Genomic DNA, 19,720 nt, shown 5'->3' on the forward strand with positions numbered 1-19,720 from the left:
TTTATTCCGTCAAAGCTAATGATTTCCTAGGGAAACATTGCTGCTATTTTTTTCTCCTACTGGGAATCTTAGCAACCACAGCTAGAGGACATTGCAGCTTAGTTATCTAGCAAGTAACATTCATCTATTAGAACCCTAATCCTAGCTGCAGCTTCCTTCACTCCCATTTTTTTCACCTACAGGAATCTCCAAACTGGTACCAAGGAAGCAGGTCAGTTTTATCAGGCCCCATACTAGCCCTGTTTGAAAATTGCTGTTCTTTCTTGACTCTTGGCTGCAACACCTGTGTGGGCTCTAAGGTGGAGGAAATGGTTGGTGAATTTATCTTTCACTTCTCCGGTTACTCACTGAAAAGTGCTGAAGTGAAATCTTGAATGTAATGCTCACTCTTATGAAATCCTACTCATCCTTCAAAATTCAACTCACATGTCATTTCCTCTGTCAAGACCACATTAGGCAGAGCTTGATGTTCTATTATTCATTTATTCAACAATATTAAGTGCCTGTTGTTTATCAGGTACCATGCTAGGTGCTGGAGGTACGTCACCAGTTAGTCTGTACTGTACCAACTATTAAATGTTTTTTACCTCAGCCCTGTGTTGGTGGGTTAAGAGACATGGCTCCTACGCTCACAGAAGTTAGTCTAATGTTCTTCCATGTTTCTCTACTTCTGATATACCCATCATAACACTTAAACATTGCTTTTATTTATTTTTGTCTTTCCCACTAGCCTGTGAGCCTTTCAAAGTTAGGAACTATATTCTAGTTATCTTTGTAATCTCAGGATCTAGGATGTATAAACACTAAATAAATGCTTGTTGGAGAGATGGATGAGAGGATGATGGGAGAGAGGGAATGATGGATTTATGAGTGGATAAACAGATTGATAGATATATATAAAATTTATGTATATATATATATATATATATATAGTAGATATATGCTTGGTAAGGCACTGAGGGAAAGAAGAAAGGAGGACTTCAAAATTTCTCCTATTATGGGCAGTAGAGAAGGTTTCACTCAGGGAGTTAGAGAGCCAAGGAAACTCATAGGGAAACTTTGCCTCCATATTTTGGGGTGATAGCTGTAATACATGATAGTAAGCAATTTGCACTCAGAGGGTAAGCTGTTATTTCTATGAACAATGATCTGACTGATCCTCTCAGGGGGCACTTAACTTCCGCTTAGAGCTTCCTCTTTTTTTCCCTGCAGGTTGGCCACACCTCGACCAGTGGGCATTACTTCTCCATCACAGTCAGGTAGAGAACATTTGTTTGCCCAAATATCTGTGTGAGATGAATAAATATCCTTTTCCCATATAGAAGATAGTTTCCTTTCAGAGACTATAATGCGATTTTCCTAATCTTGTGTGTGATATGAGAGGAACATACAACCAGATGCCCATTTGTGACAGGTTGGCTAGGCAAGGCAGGCCACGACATGGATGGCAGCTCTTCACTCCTCACTTGATTGTCTTTCAGTCACTCCACGACCCAGTTCTCGGCATAGCAGCCAGGTGGTCAGGTGAGTAGGAAGCCTACACAGCCACGTGAAAACTGCTGGCAAAAGTTGGAAGATAAAAGAAATACCTAGATATGGCAGAGGTAGGGACTGGGGAGACTTTAGGTCTATGTCAAGTTTCACACCAGGTTTGTTTGTTTTCTTTTTGTCTCACCTTACGCAGTCGGTCCCCCTCAGTGGAATCTCTCTCTTACAGAATGTCTGGCTTTAGTAGCTTGGGACAAGTAAGTAATATTTACGTTCTCTTCCCAGATTGAGATTTCTAATGCTAAATGAAAGCAAAGATGTCAGGCAAGAATATTAAGCTTATATTGGTTTTGGCATAAATTATCCGATGCCATCCCTGGACTCTCTTTTCTTTTGGAAATGCAGGCCTGATATTAGAAACTAACACAGAGAGGGGCACCAGAGTTGCTCAGTCAGTTGGGTTGGTTTTGGCTGGGTCATGATCTCTTGATCTCATGATTGCGTGGGTCCTGGGATGGAGCCCCGTGCTGGGCTCCATACCCAGCAGGGAGTCTGCTTGAAAGATTCCCTCCCTCTGCCCCTCCCCCAACTCCCTCACTCTCACTCTCTAAAATAAATAAGTCTTTTTCAAAGAAAGAAGCTAACACAGAGAATAAATGGGATGAAAGTAGTGGAAATGTTCAATTAACAGTAATAATTCATTTTGGAAGGAATAATGTGTGTATCCTTCTTGAACTAGCATTCCTATTCTGGCACAACACAGGCTTCAATGTGTAGATATAGAGAAATTACAAAGAATATGGAAACCAGAGAATTGGGATATATTTATTAATTGATGTTTAATATTTGTCCATCAGGGAGCCAGAGGCCTGCAGGGAAGAAGCACTCCCAGGGACTCTTATATTGGTGAGAAGGGGGAAAAAGCATCAGAAACCAACATATTTTGTGTAGATACCAGCAGATTTCTGGTTTTCTCTGCAAATATAATGCCATTATGCATTTTCGGTGCATAATATAATGCCATTTGGTTTTTTCCAGACACTGATTCCAGGTATCCACAGATATATTACTACTTTTCAAATAATGATATTCTTGTTCTCAAACTGATAAGGAGAAACTTTTTTTGAGCAATAGAAAGTCACTGAAAACCTCTGGTCAAGAGATGGAATTTGAGTAAAATAGATTTGGATTTTTTAAGTTGCCACAAGATGGCAGTAGAAGTTAGGTCTAAAAGGAAGGTTAACTAGACACTGATTATGTTGGCCTGAAAGGTATCAGGTTTCTTCACCGTGTATTAATCTTAAAAATATTCCAGTGAAGAATACTCACTTAATTTCTTGTCTCTTTCCCCTTAGAACTATTTTTGTTATTACTATTTTCAAGGACATTAGCCAGTCCGTACAGAATACTTAATCAGAGGATTTCCCTTTCTTTCACAAGAGGCAATTGTGAAATTTGCACATTTTTTTCTAGATAACCATTTTTGAAAATCATCAAATAGTTTCCCTCCAATTCTTTCATATCCACCCTTTGAAAAATGTAGAATTTCTGGAGAGTTTGTCAGGTTAGTAGTAATATTCTCTCTTTCATTCCTGATTTTAGTTATTTGAAGCTTTCTACTTTTTTCTTGGACAGCCTGTCTGAAGACTAGCCAATCTAGTTGAACATTTCAAAGAAACTACTTTTGGTTTTGTTGATTTTGTTTTTCTCTTCTCTATTTCATTTATTTCTGCTCTAAGCTTTATTTCTTTCCTTCTGCTTGTTTTGGGTTTAGTTCTCTTTTAGTTTCTTAAGAAAAAAGGTTGGATTATTGATTGGAGATGTGCATTTTTAATGTAGACATTTTCAGTTATAAATTTCACCCTAAGCACAATGTTTTCATTGTGTCCTATAAGGTTTAGTATTTTCTGGCTTTTTCATTGGTCTCAAAGTATTCTCTAATTTCTTTTGTGATTTTTTTTCTTTGAACCATTGGTTATTTGGCACTATGTTGTTTAATATCAACACATATTTAATTTTCCCAGATTTCCTCCTGTTATTGATTTTTTATTTCATTCCATTGTGGTAGGACAAAATACTTTGTATAATTTAGATACTTTAACATGTATGGCCTGGGGTGCCTGGGTGGCTCAGTCAGTTAAGCATCTGCCTTTGGCTCAGGCCATGATCCCAGGGTCCTGGGATGGAGTCCCGTGTTGGGCTCCCTGCTCAGAGGGGAGTCTGCTTCTCCCTCTGCTCTGACTGCTGCCCCTGCTTTTAGTCTCCCCACAGAGCAGGGAGCCCGCTTCTCCCTCTGCTCCTTCCCCAATTCGTTCTCTCTCTCACTTGCTCTCCCTCAAATAAATAAAATCTTAAAAAAATGCACCTAACAACAAAGTCCTAGAACACATGAAGCAAAACTAACAGAACTGAAGAGAGCTAGAGGGAAACTACTGGATTTCAATACCCTACTTTCAATAACAAATAGAACAACTAGACAGAAGATAACCAATGGAATAGAAGATTTGAACAACATTATATACCAACTAAATCTAACAGACTTCTTTAGAAGTTGAGCTTGCTGGACGTGTAGATTCATTTTTTTTTCACCTAATTTGGGAAGTTGTCAGCCATTATTTCTTCAAATATTCTTTCTTCAAATATTCTTCTTCTAGGAATCCCATAATGCGTGTGTTGATATACTTGATGGTGTTCCACCAAGGTCTCTGAGACTCTGTCCATTTTTCTTCATTATTTTTTCTTTCTCTTCCTCACATTGGATAATCTCAATGGACTTCAAATTGCTGATTGTTTTCCTTGTTTGTGCTGATGAGCTGCTCTAGTGAAGTTTTCCTTTTTGTTATACTTTTCAATTCCAAAATTTATATTTGGTTCTTTTAAATATATTTTTTTCCTTATTAGTATTCTCTATTTGTTGAGATACTATACTTACACTTCCCTTTAGTGCTTTAGACATGGTTCCCAAAGATATTTGAGCATATTTTTTTAAATAGCTGATTTAGGGTGCCTGGGTGGCTCAATTGGTTAAGCGTCTTGCCTTCAGCTCAGGTCATGATCTCAGGGTCCTGGGATCGGGCATCGCGTGGGGCTCCTTGCTCACAGGGAGCCTGCTTTTCCTTCTCTTCCCTGCTCATGCTCTCTCTCGCTCTCTCTCTCAAATAAATAAATAAAATCTTTTAAATAAAATAAAATATCTGATTTAAAGTCTGTCTAGACAAAGTCTAGGCTGGGCTTAGTCCAATGTCTGGGCTTCCTCAAGGACAGTTTCTATTGATGCTTTATTTTTTTATATGGGTCATACTTTCTTGTTTCTTTGTATACTTCATTTTTTGTTGGAAACTGGACATTTAAAATAACATAACATGGCAATTCTAGGAATCAGATTCTTCTCCCTCCCTGGGGTTTTTTTTGTTCTTGCTGTTTATTGTTGTTTAGTGACTTTTTAAAAATAATTCTATAAAAGCTGTATCGTCATATGGAGCCACCAAAGTCTCTATTCAGTTAGTTTAGTGGGCAGCTAATGATTGGACAGAGATTCCCTTAAACACTTGGAACCAGTAAGTCTCTCAGTCTTTGCTGAGGGATTCTGTGTGTGTTGGGGCTCACTTTCAGCACTTAACCAGGCAATTGACAACTGTGCCTTAGCCTTCAACCTGCTTGTATGACCTCAAGGTAAGAGACTGGGGCCTTTTCAGGTCTTTTCTGAGCATGCATACAGTCCCGCATATGCATATGGTCTAGATCCCAAGAATGTGTTGTTTTCAGAGTCCCCAACAACTCATTCCCCATCTCTTCCATCTGTGTTTTCCTGTTAGCCTATTATTTGCCCCAATTGATAGTCACATCCTCAGGCAGCCCAAAAAAGTGCTTCTAATTGTTTACAACAAACACTCCTGGGGAAAAGTCTTTTCACAGGTGGTGAACTCTAAGCTCCAAGTCCTGATGAGTTTGCGCTCCAGGTCAGGTCAAATAAAGTCAGCCTTGTAAGTGGAGTCTTCCAGTTGCCACTGGACAGGTCAAATGGTTATTTTCTGGGAATGAGGCTTTGAAAGAGTTCCAACCCCATTCCATCCCCACGATGACTGCCAGAATGTTGGTTTTCAAGGCTACCGCGGAGCTGGAGGAGAAATGGGAATAGGGCGAGTTAAAATGCCACAAAGTCCATTGTTCTTAACCTCATTTGGCTATTTTTCTGGAATAAACATTCCCCAGACTGCTGCAAGCCCTTTGTTAATTTACGGAGTTCTGAAAAAGTTGATTCTGACAATTTTTGCCAGTTTTCTCTTTCCTTTTATGGAGAGAACTTTTGGAGGTCCTTATGCCACCATTTTTGCTGTCACTCCTAACTAATTTAATGACCCTTTGTCTATAGCCATTCTTCCTGGTAATGCCCATCTTAGAGGGGAAACCAATGCACAGATATATTAGAGCACATCAAGGCAGTAATGAATCCTGGTCCACAAATTAATGAAAGAGACGGGGGGCCTGGGTGTCTCAGTCGGCTAAGTGTCTGCCTTCAGCTCAGGTCATGATCCCCTGGAGTCCTGGGATGGAGCCCCACATGGGGCTCCCTGCTCAGCAGAGAGTCTGCTTCTCCCTCTCCATCCGCCCCTCCCTGTTTGTGCTCTCTCAAAATAAATAAAATCTTTAAAAGAGAGAGAGAGAGGAAAGCACCTTTAGGAGACACTGCTAGGTGATTTGTGAGCTTTTTCATTTGCTATTCGCCCCTAAGCCTAACATATATACTGAAAATCTTTGGTCCCCGGTTTCTTTGCCCTGGTCCCAAGTATACTCGAATGAATCTCTCCTCCAGTTCATGGGTTATCTCACAGGCTCATTTTTATTTTTTCCAGAAACCCCTTCACCAGCTTCTACTCACAGCCTATCTTACAGGTAAGTAATTATGCTCCCTTTCACTGGGCATCTGTTCACACTGACACTCTGCCAGCAGCCCTGGGGTTACTTTTCTACTGCCTTATACCACTGAAGTTTATAAATCTACCTTGTAAACAAGAGAGCATTTAATAGTACTGTGTCTTATATATGTCCAAATTACTTTCAGTCGCAAGCAGTGTATTTATTTCCCATCTTGTCTAAATATATAGGCTCTCCTTTGACATATGCTTTTTACCTTTACCTTCCTTTTCCCTGCTAATGCTTCTATTTCCCCTCCTCAGGCCTTCACCTGCCTCTTCTGGACAGGGGATTTTTTCTTTCAGACCATCCCTAAATGGTGGGGATTCAGGCCACACAAGAGTCCTCACCCCCAACAATTCAGGTATGTTAAATAACATTCCCAAAGGAATGGAGCTTCAACCATTGACATATATACTAAAAGGAAGATTTTCAAGATGAAAAGAAGTTAGGAAAAGAATGGACTTTATAGCCTACCTCTTAAATTGCTAAGTCTTTTCCCTTCTGAGTAGTGTTCTACAGATTAAGACCTACCTATTTACCCTGACCCATAAGTAACACTGCCAAAGAACTGCCCAAGGGAGTTATCTTTCACCATTTCAATTCTGTCCTTCAGGTCAGAGGGAAAGCAGAACCCCACTAGAGAGTCTTCCTGGTTTCCAGCTACCAGTTCAGCAGGTGAGCCCTGGCTAGTCTAACTTGCCTGCGTATGAAAAACTCACATGGTTAGGCCTGCACATGAAATGCCTTTTTGGTCCCCTGTTAAGGTGGTAGAATATAACCAGTGGAGAATGACATGGGTTTCAAATGTGGTATCATATGTTCACAATTTTCCAGGATGGTCTCAATTTCAAAGATTCTGTCCTACTATCAGATTAGCTTCCTAGCTTGGGGTTTAAAAATTAGGTCACATGGTAGTGAATGGCTTTAAACTGAGAGGTCGTGGCCAGTGTGAACTAAGTGTGTAGACACAACTAACATTCCCAAAAGTTCCACAAAAAGGTATTTCAATGGAATATATCTTTTGGGTAGAGGTACTGCACTTCTCTAGAGATGGTTAGAATAATGCTTTATAAATTTATGGGACTCTGATATGATGTAGGCAACAAGAGGAAAAGGGCATGGGAACGAGAAGAGAGGTTTGTAAGGAGCTCTACATGAAAAGTCCAGTCTTGCCTCTTAACTTTTATGGCCCAGGTTTTGAGGATATTTAGGCCCTTTTTCAATGCCAAGCTCCTGGTGACCCCAAGGACATTCTAAGGTAGGTAAATATTTTGCTCTCATATTCCAAATGCCTTTTATTTTCATTGGCAAAAAATTAGGGTCTAAGCCCTAAGAGGCAACACTGGGGAAATAACATCGCTGAGATCCTCACAAATGGAGGGACTAACTTACAGATGAGAAAGAATTAAGAGACATATAAGCCATCTACAAATATATGGCCCCTAATTGGATCCTGATTGAAACAAACTGTAAAAAAACAAAAACATTTATGAGAAAGTTGAAAACTGAATACCCCTTGGATATTTGATATTAGGGAATTGTTAATCATTTTTTTTGTAGGCATAATGCTGTTCTGGTTATGTTTTTAAAAATAGTCTATCTTTTGGAGATAACTTACTAAAATATTTAAAGATAGGAAGTTAGATGATTGTCTGAGTTTTGCTTTAGTATAATCTAGTGGACATAGGACACAGAGAGAATAGAAATGAAAAAAAAAAATTCACCATGAGTTATTTGTTGAAGTTGGGTGATGGGTACTCGTCAGCTCGTTATACTACTCTACTTTTGTAGTTTTTGAAAATTTAGATAATAAAGTTTAAAAAGAAGTTATTAAAAGAAGTGCTACCTCCCCAGAGGCATGAGAATACTGCCTCACTGGTACTCCTCTCTCAGCATAGTCTCCAGGTCTCCAGTCTCCTCTCCAGGTCTTCCAAAATAGCTTTTTAAATATTCCGCCTTATTATTACCATAAGCCACTAAAGTGTTCTAGAGAGTTTCATAATTAGCAACGAAGCCTTTGTCACACTAGGTGTATAAAATCTTAAGTTTGGAAAAGTTAGTTATCACACAGTGGAAAAAACTATGGGGAAGCAGCAGCGGTGATTTGCTGTCTTGATAAACTTCACATAATGGTTTGAGAGGGCCTTAATTACGCTTTTTGCTATAAATGCCCATATCTGCCTTCCTGCCCTCCGCCGCAGACTCTCTACGAACAGAGACAGATGGGACTAGCCAGGTCAAGAGAAGCATGGACTACTTCCAGATGAAGGTTCTTCAAGGTCTGATCTATACATATTGCATTAAGGAAGGCCTAGAGCATCCAATACCCATTAAGAGCGATGGCCTTGGAAAATGTTTCCCTGCCTTGTTTCCTGGTTTCACTTTGTACCCTTACCTCTCTTGACCTTTACCATATACACCCTGTATTACCTCCTAGAAAAACGGTCAGGCATTATATAAGGCTAGTACTTCAGGAAGATGTTTAGATCTCTCCCACACTCATGAAGCTCTCGTTTCCTGCACAGTAAAGGTTTTAAAAACAATTCTTGGCATCACTGAGGGTGAGAGGTAATATACTCATGAAGTGTGGTTCATTTCTATATTTCACTCTTTTAGCTTTGGTTATATTCTTCCATTGCCAATGTTAATAAGCAACAACTCTGTTCCTTGTCCTCACTTATTATACTTCTGTTTGCCTATTGTTTCCTCTATGCCTACTTAACTATGCTGATTTTTCTTTCTGTCGGAGAACAGTTGGAGACCCAGACTTTCAGCTTACTAAAGTATATGGATAAAATAAAGACGTCCTTTTATTGTTATTGCAACTCTATTGGTTTTATATTACAAGCTCTAGAATGGGAGAATGGGCAAAGACCACCACCACTGAGATGAAACCTGTATTCTTCTTTGCGTACTAAATAGAAATGAGGAATTAAATGGGCCAGCCACTGGCAGGCAGGCCATCAGCAAAAATATGGAAAAAGCGTAAACACAGCAAACATCTGCCAGAAATGAATTAGGTCCTGGGAATGACCCTGAAGCTGAACTAGGATTCCCTGTTCTTTCTGGAACTCTGAATTTGTTTTAAAAGGCATTTCTAGACACCTCTTCTGGGCAAGAGCCTGTGCTGTAGCAGCTACAGGAAACAGACCTGCCCAGTGATAGGTACAGATGTACTGCCTTTTAAAGTTTCTGTTCTTTTAATTTTTTTTTAAAGATGTATTTATTTATTTATTTTAGAGAGCGCGCGCATGTGTACATGCGAGTGGGGGAAGGGACAGAGGGAGAGAGTCCTCACACAGAGGCCCCACTGAGCGCAGAGCCAGATCTCACGACCCATGAGATTATAACCTGAGCTGAAACCATGAGTTGGATGCCTAACCAACTGAGCCACCCAGGCGCCCCAAGTTTTTGTTTTCTGAATCTACCTCAATATATCCTGCTGCTTAAAAAAAAAAAAAAAAAAAAAGTGTACTAAATCAGAATGTTAATGGATTTGGCTCCATTAATCTCTAAACCATAGAAGTGGCAAAGTGGAGGAGAGAGAAACAATTTTATTTGTGGCCTTTTATTCTTATTCTACCGATATGGGGCTTCCACTCTTATTTCTAGATGGTTAACCCATTGACATTTTTATATCTGACTCCATCTGATGAAAACCATTCTAAAACATCAATAACCAATTCAGTTAAAGACCAGAGTCCCTCTGTCCCCAAGACAGACCCTATAGAGGAAAAAGTCTCAATTACAGACACAAATTGAACCAACACCAAAAAAGATGAAAAATTAGTCTCCGTCAAGCTAGGCAGGAGGGAATTTCAGGTTTGTAAAACCAAACCTGGAACGTACCCGCACCCACCTCCCGAAAAGTAGAAACCATCCCTCTCCTCTATCCCTCTGTGACCTAATTCTACTTTTTAAAAGGACATTTCCCCTAATTCCCACGTCCAATAAATATCCAGTCTAAATTATTCTCCACCCAATTATTAAACTTTTCACAAGCTCCATGGGGAAGATTTACCCTGAGACAAATAGTGAACAGAATGGGCATTTTGGAAAAAGATTAAAAAAAAAAAGTACAAGGCAAAATGGTCCCAGTATCAGAAATGAAAACATTCTGCTACCTGTGCACCTCAGTAACAGCGAAGGTAAAACATACAGTCAAGTTGGTGTGCGTTAAGAAAGACTTGTGATGAGACTGAGTCATACTAAGACTCTTAGCTGTATTATGCATGGACTTGTACTCAGAAAGAAAAGGGGTGTGAGGCAGCCTTACATTCCAGGGAAAATGGTGGGACCGGGGGATGCACTGGAATCATCAATTGAATAAAAATTCTTTACTCCTCCTTTCCAGTCCTCCTGTAGATATGGGGCCAAGGACTGGCCTCTCCATAGTACACTAAGGGAAAACAACAGCAGACATGAAGAGGGCAAAAGCCTTTTCCCAGCCCATGGCTCAGACCAGATCCTCAGCACTCTCTTCATTGAGACGAGAGGCCTGATTTCTGCTCATCCAGTCCCCACCTCTCTTTGGGTCCTATGGCCATCCTCCCTGGTCCACCCTCACTACATCCCCGATCCCCCAACCTCAAGAACACAAAGCTTTTCAGTTCTTTGCCACAAGGTAATTTAAAAAATGTGGTTTCTTTGTTTAAACAGTTACTAAGTTGGTTCATCTTTTAGTAACAGACCTTCCCTCCCCTAGTCCCCTCGACTCAGTCCTGTATGATCACATCGTCATCGTCATCCTCATCTTCCTCCTCCTCCTCCTCTTCATCCTCGTCATCTTCTGGCAGTTCTTCCTCCTCCTCTTCCTCCTCTTCATCTAGACAAACCACCACCTCAGCTGGCTCAGGTAATCGAGAGTCAAACCAATCCAGAACCTGCTGGGTGCTAAGCCTTGACGCCTGACTCAGTTGAGGGATATCACTTTCCCGTAGCTGTTGGTGGGCCGCCCAGTACCTCTCCAGGGGTCGTATATCCGGTGGGGGTGGGGGGTTCGGCAGAGGTGGTGTCTCAGCCCATTCATTCAAGGAGCGGGTTGAAGGTGGGGGTGTGGGAATTGCTGGGTCCTGGAAACTAGGGGCACCAGGTACAGCGTTGTCCCGAAACCATTTTAGTTGCCCATGCTTCAAGGCATAGCGTGTGTCACCAAACCACTGAATGATCTCAGGCCGAGGTAAACCAGTGATCTGTTCTAATTTATGGTAATCCTCACGCCGTGCCCACTGGCACTGTAAAAAAAAAGATTTGAGGATAGCCAGCTGCTCTTTGGTTTTGCGCTTGGTCTTTCGCTGGCGTTGCATATCTGGGGAAAGGTACTCTGCAGGGCCAACCCTACCTGGTACTGAGTTATGTCTTAGCCCCTGGGGCCAGGCTGGCTCCAGATGTGGGGGCAGTGCCTGTTCATTGGGTGACAGTGGCTGTGAAATACAGCCCAGTGACTGGAGGGGTTTAGAGGTGGCAGTAGCTCCATTAGCCAGTACCGGGAAAGTGGAAGAAGAGGTAGAGGAAGAAGAAGGAGTCGTATTAGATGCTGACTCCTGCTTACAACTACTAGCAAGTAGTGAGATTGGTGGGGGCTTATCCCGAGCATGTGGCTGGTGGACAGCTGTGGAGTGGTTCCAGGAAGCAGAACCTAGGCCATGTGACTGGTTGGGACCTCTGCCTGCCTGCTGCTTGGAGAAGCCACTGCTTTGAAGATCCTGCCAAAAATCTGATTGGTGGGGGAATGCCCCACTGCCAGGTGCCATCAGGGGTTCCTTTGCTTTCTGGTGACTCAGCAGCTCTGAGGACTCCTCGGGCTCTACCTTCAATCCTTTCATCTGGGTGGGCTCACTAAGAGTCAGGGGCACTATTCCAAGACCCACTTGTTCTGGAGGTGGCATTGGAGAAGGAGGCACCTCCTCAGGGGGCCGCCCTGCATGATGAGTAAAAGAGAGAAGGGATTTGAAATGGAGCTGGTCCCGATGGTAGACCACTCGGGCTCGAGTCTCTTCTATTTCTTCAGACGACCAGCTAATGCCACAGCGGAGGCGCTGGGCCATGAACCAAGTCTTGACTTTCTCCATCTGCAGCCCATAGCGTAAGCAGAGAAGGGCAATGTCTGCTAGACTGGGATAGGGGAAGTAGCTGAAGGTTTGTAGCAAGTGTTCATTGCCATCCAGCTCACTGGTCTGGGCTGCTTGGGTCCACACAAGCTGTAGCTCCTCGGAGATTGGAGGGAGGCAGATGAGCCCCGCCGGGGAGCTATTAAGACTGCTGGCCTCTTTATTAGGAGGCATGGTGCTCTCTGATTTGTGCCCTTCAGAGATAGCTGTAATAAGAAGAGAAACAGCTCAATCACTGGGGCTCCTCTTTCAGCCCATTGCTCAATTTCTGCCAAACAAAAGTGCTGGACTCCAATACCATCAACTGTCTGTGTACCGTGCTGGATTGCTTTTAAAGTGTTTTAACAATTTCTCATTTAATTTTCCTAACTTTATAAGCCTGTTATAATTCCTGTCATATGTATGGGAAAACCAAAGTCCATAGAAGTTAAATTTACCCCAAGTCACATGACTAGTGAATACTGTCCGCAGGACAAAAATCTGTCTGTAGAGGTTAAGGAGGAAAACTCCTCCTTCTATTGCCTTTATTGTTCTAATTCAATCTCCCTTCATCCTCTAAATTCATGGAACAGGAGTCACAAGATGAAAACTGAACCACAAAAACATGAAGTGCAGTAATCTCAGAACTGATGCAAATGCTTAAACTCCTGACAATTTATGATTCTCTCTAGAATGTGGAGACAGGTGGGAAATACGAGAGAGGAGTATGGAGAAGGCAGGACAGCACTGTTCCTCTGCCCAGCCCCCGGCCCCCTTTCCTCTTCCCTTCTCAGTGGTGGAGTCCTTCCGGGAGGGGAATGATGGTGGCTTTAAGCCCTAAACCCAAACCTGCTAAGCTTTATTTTCTCTCGGTAGGATAAGAGGTCAGATATCTGGGATAAATGGGGCTTACTCCTCCTGGGTTTGGGGGTCCTGTGGGGGTAGAGAGAGGGAACTGTTTCCACCAAGTCATCCTCGGAACAAAGGTTAGCCCCTCCCCCCAGCCTTTGTCTCTTCCAACAGCTCAGTCTCTCTCCGGGGAGCCTGGAGAGCTCCCTCAGACTGTAACAGCCCCTTCACACAGGGCCGAAGGCCTGCCACTCTTATCTCTGTAGCCCAGCTTTTTTCTCAGGGCCAGGTGGGCACATGCACTACGAATTGCAGCCAGGTCCTGCAATGTCCCCAGCAGCGCCACTGCTCCCAGGGCTGTGGGTGTGGGGGCTGCAGGGAGAGCCCCTGACTCTGCATCATTCCTGAAATCCCTGCTCAGGTTATTTCCTAGGAAGTTCTGTTGACCAAATTTTAACTCAGCTCCCTGTCTGGGCATTAGAAACTCTTTTCACAGATCTGTCACCCTTTACTCTTAGAAAAATCCCATCCGAGTTTATAAATATTTACCTCTGATGTGTTAAGGATAGGACAGGATTCCTACGTAAATGCTACATGATGAACTGAGAAGAATCTCAAGGAATTTAAGAAACTCCAGGAAGTTATAGTACAGTGTGGTATCAAGGGATTTTATCTGACGATTAGAAAAATTTGGAAGCATTTTAATGAGTCACCACTTCCTTTTAACAAGCGGATCTAATGAACCGAAGGCCATGCAGATCCCAAAGGCTTGAAGAGAAGAGGGTAAATGGAGGCAGCATGGCACAGTGGGTAGAAATATGATCCCTGAGTAAGGCCAGCCTGCAGTTTGAATCCTAGTTCTGCCACTTACCAGCTATGTGATCTTGGGCAAGTTACTGAACTTAGGGGAGCTTTAGTTTCTCCATGTGTAAGAAATGCACAGTGTTAAGCGTCTGTAAAGTTATGTATTTTTACCAGACACCTACTATGTGCTAGGTGTCCTGTGTAGCCAACACCTAAAGCAGCTGTTGGGGTGGAGGCCTGGATGAGGCCCATTTGAGATTAACTGCAGCTCCGCCCCTTCCTAGAGTGCGGCCTGTCCTTGGACAAATCATTTAACCTCAGGAAGCCTTAGTTTCCCCTCAGAAAGGCGGTCAAAACAGCACTTTCCTCACAAGTTTTTGGCTAAATGAAAAAAATGCAGTTGCTGTGATGTCTAGAACAAAGTAAAGGCTCAATAAATAGCAGCTTTTCTCATTACTTCAGCATCACAGGGTGATTCTGATATCAGGGAATGCCATTCTCCTCCTAGACGAGGGAAGTGAAGCAAAGTCTGCATTCTTCAAAATCATTGGTTTCAATCTCTTTTTGCAGGGTCCTAATTCTAATGAGCAGTGGAGGAAACCAGGGTATCCATGATTTTATGCTCTTTACATTTTGGGAGTTGGATTTAATTCCAGAATGGATTATGCTGCTTTAAAAAAAAGTATGAAAATCGCAGCTTTAGGAGAATTGAATCCATAATTTGAATATAAATCCTTTTTGATAGCGAGATGAATGGCCAATGTAGTAGTCACTCTACCCGTACCCTCCAGGTTCATCCCAGACACAGCTGAGTAGCCTGTGAGCAACTGACAGGTGCTAAACCACCACTTAAGACATTGTGGCCCACCAGGAACACCAGGAAACCTAAGCTGGAGAATACTTTATGATTGCAACGCTTGACATCTGCTTAACCTTATTTGTGTCCTGTTTTTTAAGGACACAGTTATACTTTAGATAAAACTGTAGCATAAGGAATAAAGCAGTCCAGTGTAAGGATGAAGACTGCCAGACAGGAAATAAGACAGGCACAGCTATAAGCCTTACAAGGAAGCATTTTTGCTTTCATTCATGTGGTTTGCTATCGTCCAGATTCTCATGGTATCAATTATATCAATTATAACAAGCAGTAATGCAAATACTATATTTGGTGTACTGTATACGTCCAGCTTTCCAATTACACACACACACAATTGTGGACGATTTCCTGATATAGGATGGTGGCTTAAATCAAGGCACAACTGTATGGCTACCTGGTACCTCCCTGGAAGAATATGGCTTTGATGTAGGAAGAAACTACCACCAGAGTGGCTCATGAGACCTATAACAAGGAGGGTAGACCCCCACAGTAATCGAAACCACAATGAAGACACTGGTGTCTTGTGTTCTTATGCCTCCATTTGGAAAGGGTACAAAAAGAAGGGAATCAAAACTGGAGAAGTAAGGACTCCTAGGGGCAGAGATGGTAGTGATGGTGGGATTACCTATTCTGAATAATTACTAAATTTGTATCCTTATTAAATATGCTGGATATGCCTTACTGAAGTAGCTGGATTAGCTACTTCAAGTAGCTAATAAGAAATGTAATGAGAAAAACAGAGAGAGAGAGGATAACACCCTTCTTTCCCTTTGGGCTTTCCATACCCATAGACAGATGGCAGAAAAGAATGGACTACCTTAAACCTCCAGTCTAGGTGTACGTACAATCCTAGGAAAAAGAGGTATTCACAACTTTAGGCTTGAGCCTAGATTTATGGTTAAAGCAGGAGACAGTTCAAATGAGAAACTAATGATCCTGCAAAATTACCCTATATCTTTATTCAGAGAAGAATTGAAGTACTGACTGAAACGTGTTTTGGTGATACAGTTTTAAGGGCCTTGAAGAATCTTTAGTGGTGTTCAACTTATGTGCTTCTCAACTTGTTGGGTCATGAACTTCTTTGAGAATCAGATAAAGGTATGGACCCTCAGAACGTTATGACTACCCCCCATAAACATCCAAACCTACACATTATATATAATCTCAAGAGGGTTCACTAACTGCCCAGAAGCCCAAGTTAAGAACCTCTGCCTTATGTACCTCCAACTTAATAAAAAAGGAGTGATGCTAATTGCTTAAAGAGGAACATACAGCTTGATGTGAACAAACGGAAAGAGTGGATGGAAGACTCGAGAATTTAAGTCTAGAAGGGACTGGGTATTGGTGATATTAGGTGGAGTGAGTGGAAGGGAGAGGTGTTCAATTGGGCCAGGAGCCTGGCTTAACTGATCCATTGGGTTATGTGACCGACACTCACAGTGTGCTGCGTCCTAGAGGCTGGCCGGCTAGTCTCTAGTGTGCCAAAATCATCTGCTTCCTTCAGCTGCCCTGTGTGCCTGGACCAGTTGTGTGTGATTCCCAACCTGTTTATGCCTGGTTTTTAAAATTTATTTATATAATAATGTAATTAAATATCACATAAACCTATGAAAAATTAGTGCACTAAAAATTGTTTCTATGAGAACAAAGTCAGATGTTAAGGAGTGTACAGTTGTTGAGTGGGGAGTAGTAGGCAACTGTAAAAAGATTGGAGGGGCAGGGGATTTAAAAATCTCAAAAGTATTCTGCATTTGGATTGCTCCAAAATGTTTAAATTCTCACTGGATTAAAAAAAAAACAAAAACAAAAACCAAACCTGGAAATCATAGATGACAGGCAGTGGCACATCAGAATTACCTGGGAAACTTAAACCAGGGAACCCTCCTCCTTATTCTGATTTAGTCTGGACTAGGGCCCAGGCATCAGTACTTTTTAAAGTTCTCAGGGTGCAGCCAGATTTGAAATTCGCTTGTGCAGTTTATACTAGAAAGACAACTGGGAACTCCAATCAGCAGACTTACACAAAGAAAACGCCTGGACACTACCCCAAAAGATTGGTGCAAAGAACATACTTTTAATGACAATGCTTAAGATATGTATGCATCATTTTAAAAATTCCCAAGTTTAACTGGCTTTTTTTGTTTTTTTTCAATCATTGCCACCTACCTGTCCTAATCATATAATAGAAAAGGGCTTCAAATGTATGATGAGAAGGAGGTTCATATGATAAAAGATCTGATCTGGGCCCACATTACCAAACAGGTCTCAGCTTGAGTCTTCTTTCAGTTTAGAAGTCTCAGATTAGGACGCAAAACCAGGAACCTCTGAGGATTCGGGTTCTCACTTTCCTGGTTTGTTTTCTGAGTATGGCTGGGTAGGGGGTCAGAAGGGGCAGTTTCTCCCAAACCTTTCATTCCCAAAGACCACTGCTCCCCAGAAGTAAGGCCAGATTTCTGTAGTGTGTTGAGGTCGCCAGGAGGTAGTCGTGGGGGGAGGAGGAGAGGCCTGGGAAGGAAACGTTTCTCCTATCCTCCATTTCGCAGGCAGTCTACAAGGCTCCAAACTGGGTCAGAGAACAAAAAGTTGCTGCACTTGGGGCGATGAGCCCCAGGGAGCAGGCGAATCTCAATCCTCCCCTCGCGGAGGGCGTCCCAACCCAGCCTTCCCCTCCTCCCTACACACCCACTCACCCTCCCCCAGTTACAACAGGGAACCGAAAAGTCCAGAGGAGAAACGAGAGAGAACCCGGCGACTTCGAGCCTAGAATTCTCCTCCCCCCCAACGTGGGGATGGGGCTCCGGAGGTCGGAGATCTTACAGGGGCTGGGAGGGAAGTCGAAGGGGCTGGGGATCACTCACCGCGGTCCGGCCCGGGCGGCGGCTCCCAGCCTCGCACCATGGGCCGGGGGGAAAGGGGGAGAAAGGGCAGGGGGCCTCCGGGGTGGGAGTGGGGTTCCCGCCCGGTGCGGCCTGCTCCAAGCCCACCCGCGCGGAGGGCCGGGACCGGGACTGCCCCCCCTGTCCCCCAGAGCGCGCCCGTCTAGCCCAACCCTGCTCGGGCGAGTTGGAGGCGGGGCGGATGGGTGGGGCGGGCTCCAGGGGCGGTGCCAAGGTGGCCCGAGTCCCGATTGGTGGAAGTAGGCAGGCGGGCCCCGGCGGAGCGCAGTGGGTCGGCCATTGGCTGCGTGAGTCTCGGCTGGAGTCGGTTATTGGCTGCGTGGGCCTCAGCCGGGGTGGCTATTGGCTGCCTGGGGCAGGGAAGATGTCCCCCGGGGACAGGGTGCTGTGAATGGTACCTCCCCCCCCCCCCCCCCCCCCCCCCGCCTTCGACCTTTCCGCGCCGGACCTTCGGAGTACGCTGAGCCCTGGTCCTCCCGGAATTCCCCCAAGGAATTCACAGCAGTTTGTTGAATTGTCCAAGACCGCCTTGCACCTACTCGCCATTTGTTCCTCCTGAAGGAAGACTTTTTTCAGCATCCCCTTGCCAGCCATACACGCGAGTAGAACGGAGCCGCGCCGCGCCTGCCCAGCCGAGGGCCGTCAGCAGCGTCACTGTAAACGAAGCGCCTAGAGCAACCGGGAACTTGTTCTCCGGCTGGATCAAATCTCTTGCCGCCTTCTGAAAGACGAGGATCCCAGCAGCCCGGCGCCTTCGGAACACCGAAGAGGTGTTCCCAAAGACTAAGTGCCGGAAGGGGCACCTGTTTGGGACCCACCAGACCCCTAGGCCCTCCTCTCTGTCCCAGTGAGGAGTACCTGCAACCCTGCCTCATATTTAGGGGACCTCGGTTTTCACTATCAAGAAAGGGATGGCATTAAAATGGACTTTTCACCAAAGTAGTCACACACTCTGAAGTTGTGGGCCAAAAGTTCATATATTTGGAATTTGGGCCAAAAATCTGTAAATTTAGGATTCTCGGTCTTCAGACTAAAACTTGGAACCAGTACTTTCTGAAGTGATTCTTTTTTCTCATATGCTGGTCTTTGAAAAAGTCTCTTTTTGCCTATTTAGGTCACTTAATAGCTTACATAGCTACAATAATTTATAAAACAATTTCAGACTTTGTATTCCACGGACATCATCCCTCCCATTTACTCCCCCCAAAACCAACCCCCATTACAGATTCTTTATTGCTCCAATTTAAGGTCTAGAGCACTTTCATGGTTGTCAGACATCAGAAATGTATTTCCACTTCAACACTGAGCCCTATTTTATGTTATGCGTGTATTTGTACCTGCCCACCTCCCAGCCCCCGTTACATTCAATAAAAATTTCAACCTAAGAGCCAGCCCTACAATCTTCAAACTAGTATCCAGCAAAAACATAATAGGCGTAAACAAGGAAAGATATATATACTCAGCTTTAGAGTTAGAAACTTCTGATCCCTCAGGGTTTAAGCCGGGGCTGGTAGTATACATAGACTTTGTCCTAAATCTTGACTATTACCATACCCCAAGAGTTTGTATATAATAAAAAGAAAAGTGAAACACTTCAGGCGGCAGCAGCCCTCAGTTTTCAGTGGAGAAGTTGTTCTCCCATAATCCAAACAAATAAGACTGGGTTGACTGGGAAGAACTCATGCTTATCTGGCTGGAAAGCCAGGCAGTCTGTGGGAACTTAGTGTCTGCCCCTCTATAGGCGGTTCAGTTAGGCACCCTGGACAACACTAATCACGGGCTTTTGGAAATATGAAAGA

The 19,720-nt window shown here is 43.4% G+C and overlaps 2 protein-coding genes across 3 annotated transcripts in view; one reads left to right on the forward strand and one right to left on the reverse strand.

The window, feature by feature from the left end:
- The window catches only part of RNF212B (ring finger protein 212B), a 26,279-nt gene extending 17,071 nt beyond the window's left edge, over positions 1 to 9,208 (forward strand). The window contains exons 6-14 of the mRNA XM_026486551.3: positions 183 to 211; positions 1,213 to 1,259; positions 1,482 to 1,524; positions 1,685 to 1,745; positions 2,346 to 2,394; positions 6,342 to 6,381; positions 6,666 to 6,766; positions 7,019 to 7,080; positions 8,607 to 9,208. Coding sequence (XP_026342336.1) covers positions 183 to 211; positions 1,213 to 1,259; positions 1,482 to 1,524; positions 1,685 to 1,745; positions 2,346 to 2,394; positions 6,342 to 6,381; positions 6,666 to 6,766; positions 7,019 to 7,080; positions 8,607 to 8,672 — 498 coding nt within the window. The 3' untranslated portion in view covers positions 8,673 to 9,208. The remainder of the gene's footprint in view (positions 1 to 182; positions 212 to 1,212; positions 1,260 to 1,481; positions 1,525 to 1,684; positions 1,746 to 2,345; positions 2,395 to 6,341; positions 6,382 to 6,665; positions 6,767 to 7,018; positions 7,081 to 8,606) is intronic.
- On the reverse strand, positions 2,146 to 18,100 carry HOMEZ (homeobox and leucine zipper encoding). 2 transcript variants are annotated; one of them, XM_044379561.3, is made up of 3 exons: positions 17,883 to 18,100; positions 11,097 to 12,721; positions 2,146 to 5,605 (listed from the first exon to the last, which is right to left on the reverse strand). In XM_044379561.3, the coding sequence occupies exons 1-2, from the start codon at positions 17,920 to 17,922 to the stop codon at positions 11,121 to 11,123; spliced, it is 1,641 nt and encodes a 546-aa protein (XP_044235496.2). In that variant the 5' UTR covers positions 17,923 to 18,100; the 3' UTR covers positions 2,146 to 5,605; positions 11,097 to 11,120. The 2 variants fall into 2 exon arrangements, with proteins under 2 accessions (XP_044235496.2, XP_026342334.2); XM_026486549.4 differs by lacking the exon at positions 2,146 to 5,605 and having other exon boundaries at positions 9,942 to 12,721; positions 17,883 to 18,099.
- Positions 18,101 to 19,720: the final 1,620 nt, after the last annotated feature.

Source organism: Ursus arctos, unplaced genomic scaffold (assembly GCF_023065955.2).
Source record: "Ursus arctos isolate Adak ecotype North America unplaced genomic scaffold, UrsArc2.0 scaffold_37, whole genome shotgun sequence".
Lineage (NCBI taxonomy): Eukaryota > Metazoa > Chordata > Mammalia > Carnivora > Ursidae > Ursus > Ursus arctos.

Excerpts from the sequence above, each read along its gene's own strand:
- HOMEZ (XM_044379561.3), bottom strand. The coding sequence starts at position 17,922 with ATGGTGCGAGGCTGGGAGCCGCCGCCCGGGCCGGACCGCG. Across the intron at positions 12,722-17,882 it reads GCCGCCCGGGCCGGACCGCG|CTATCTCTGAAGGGCACAAA; the intron begins GTGAGTGATCCC and ends TTCTTATTACAG.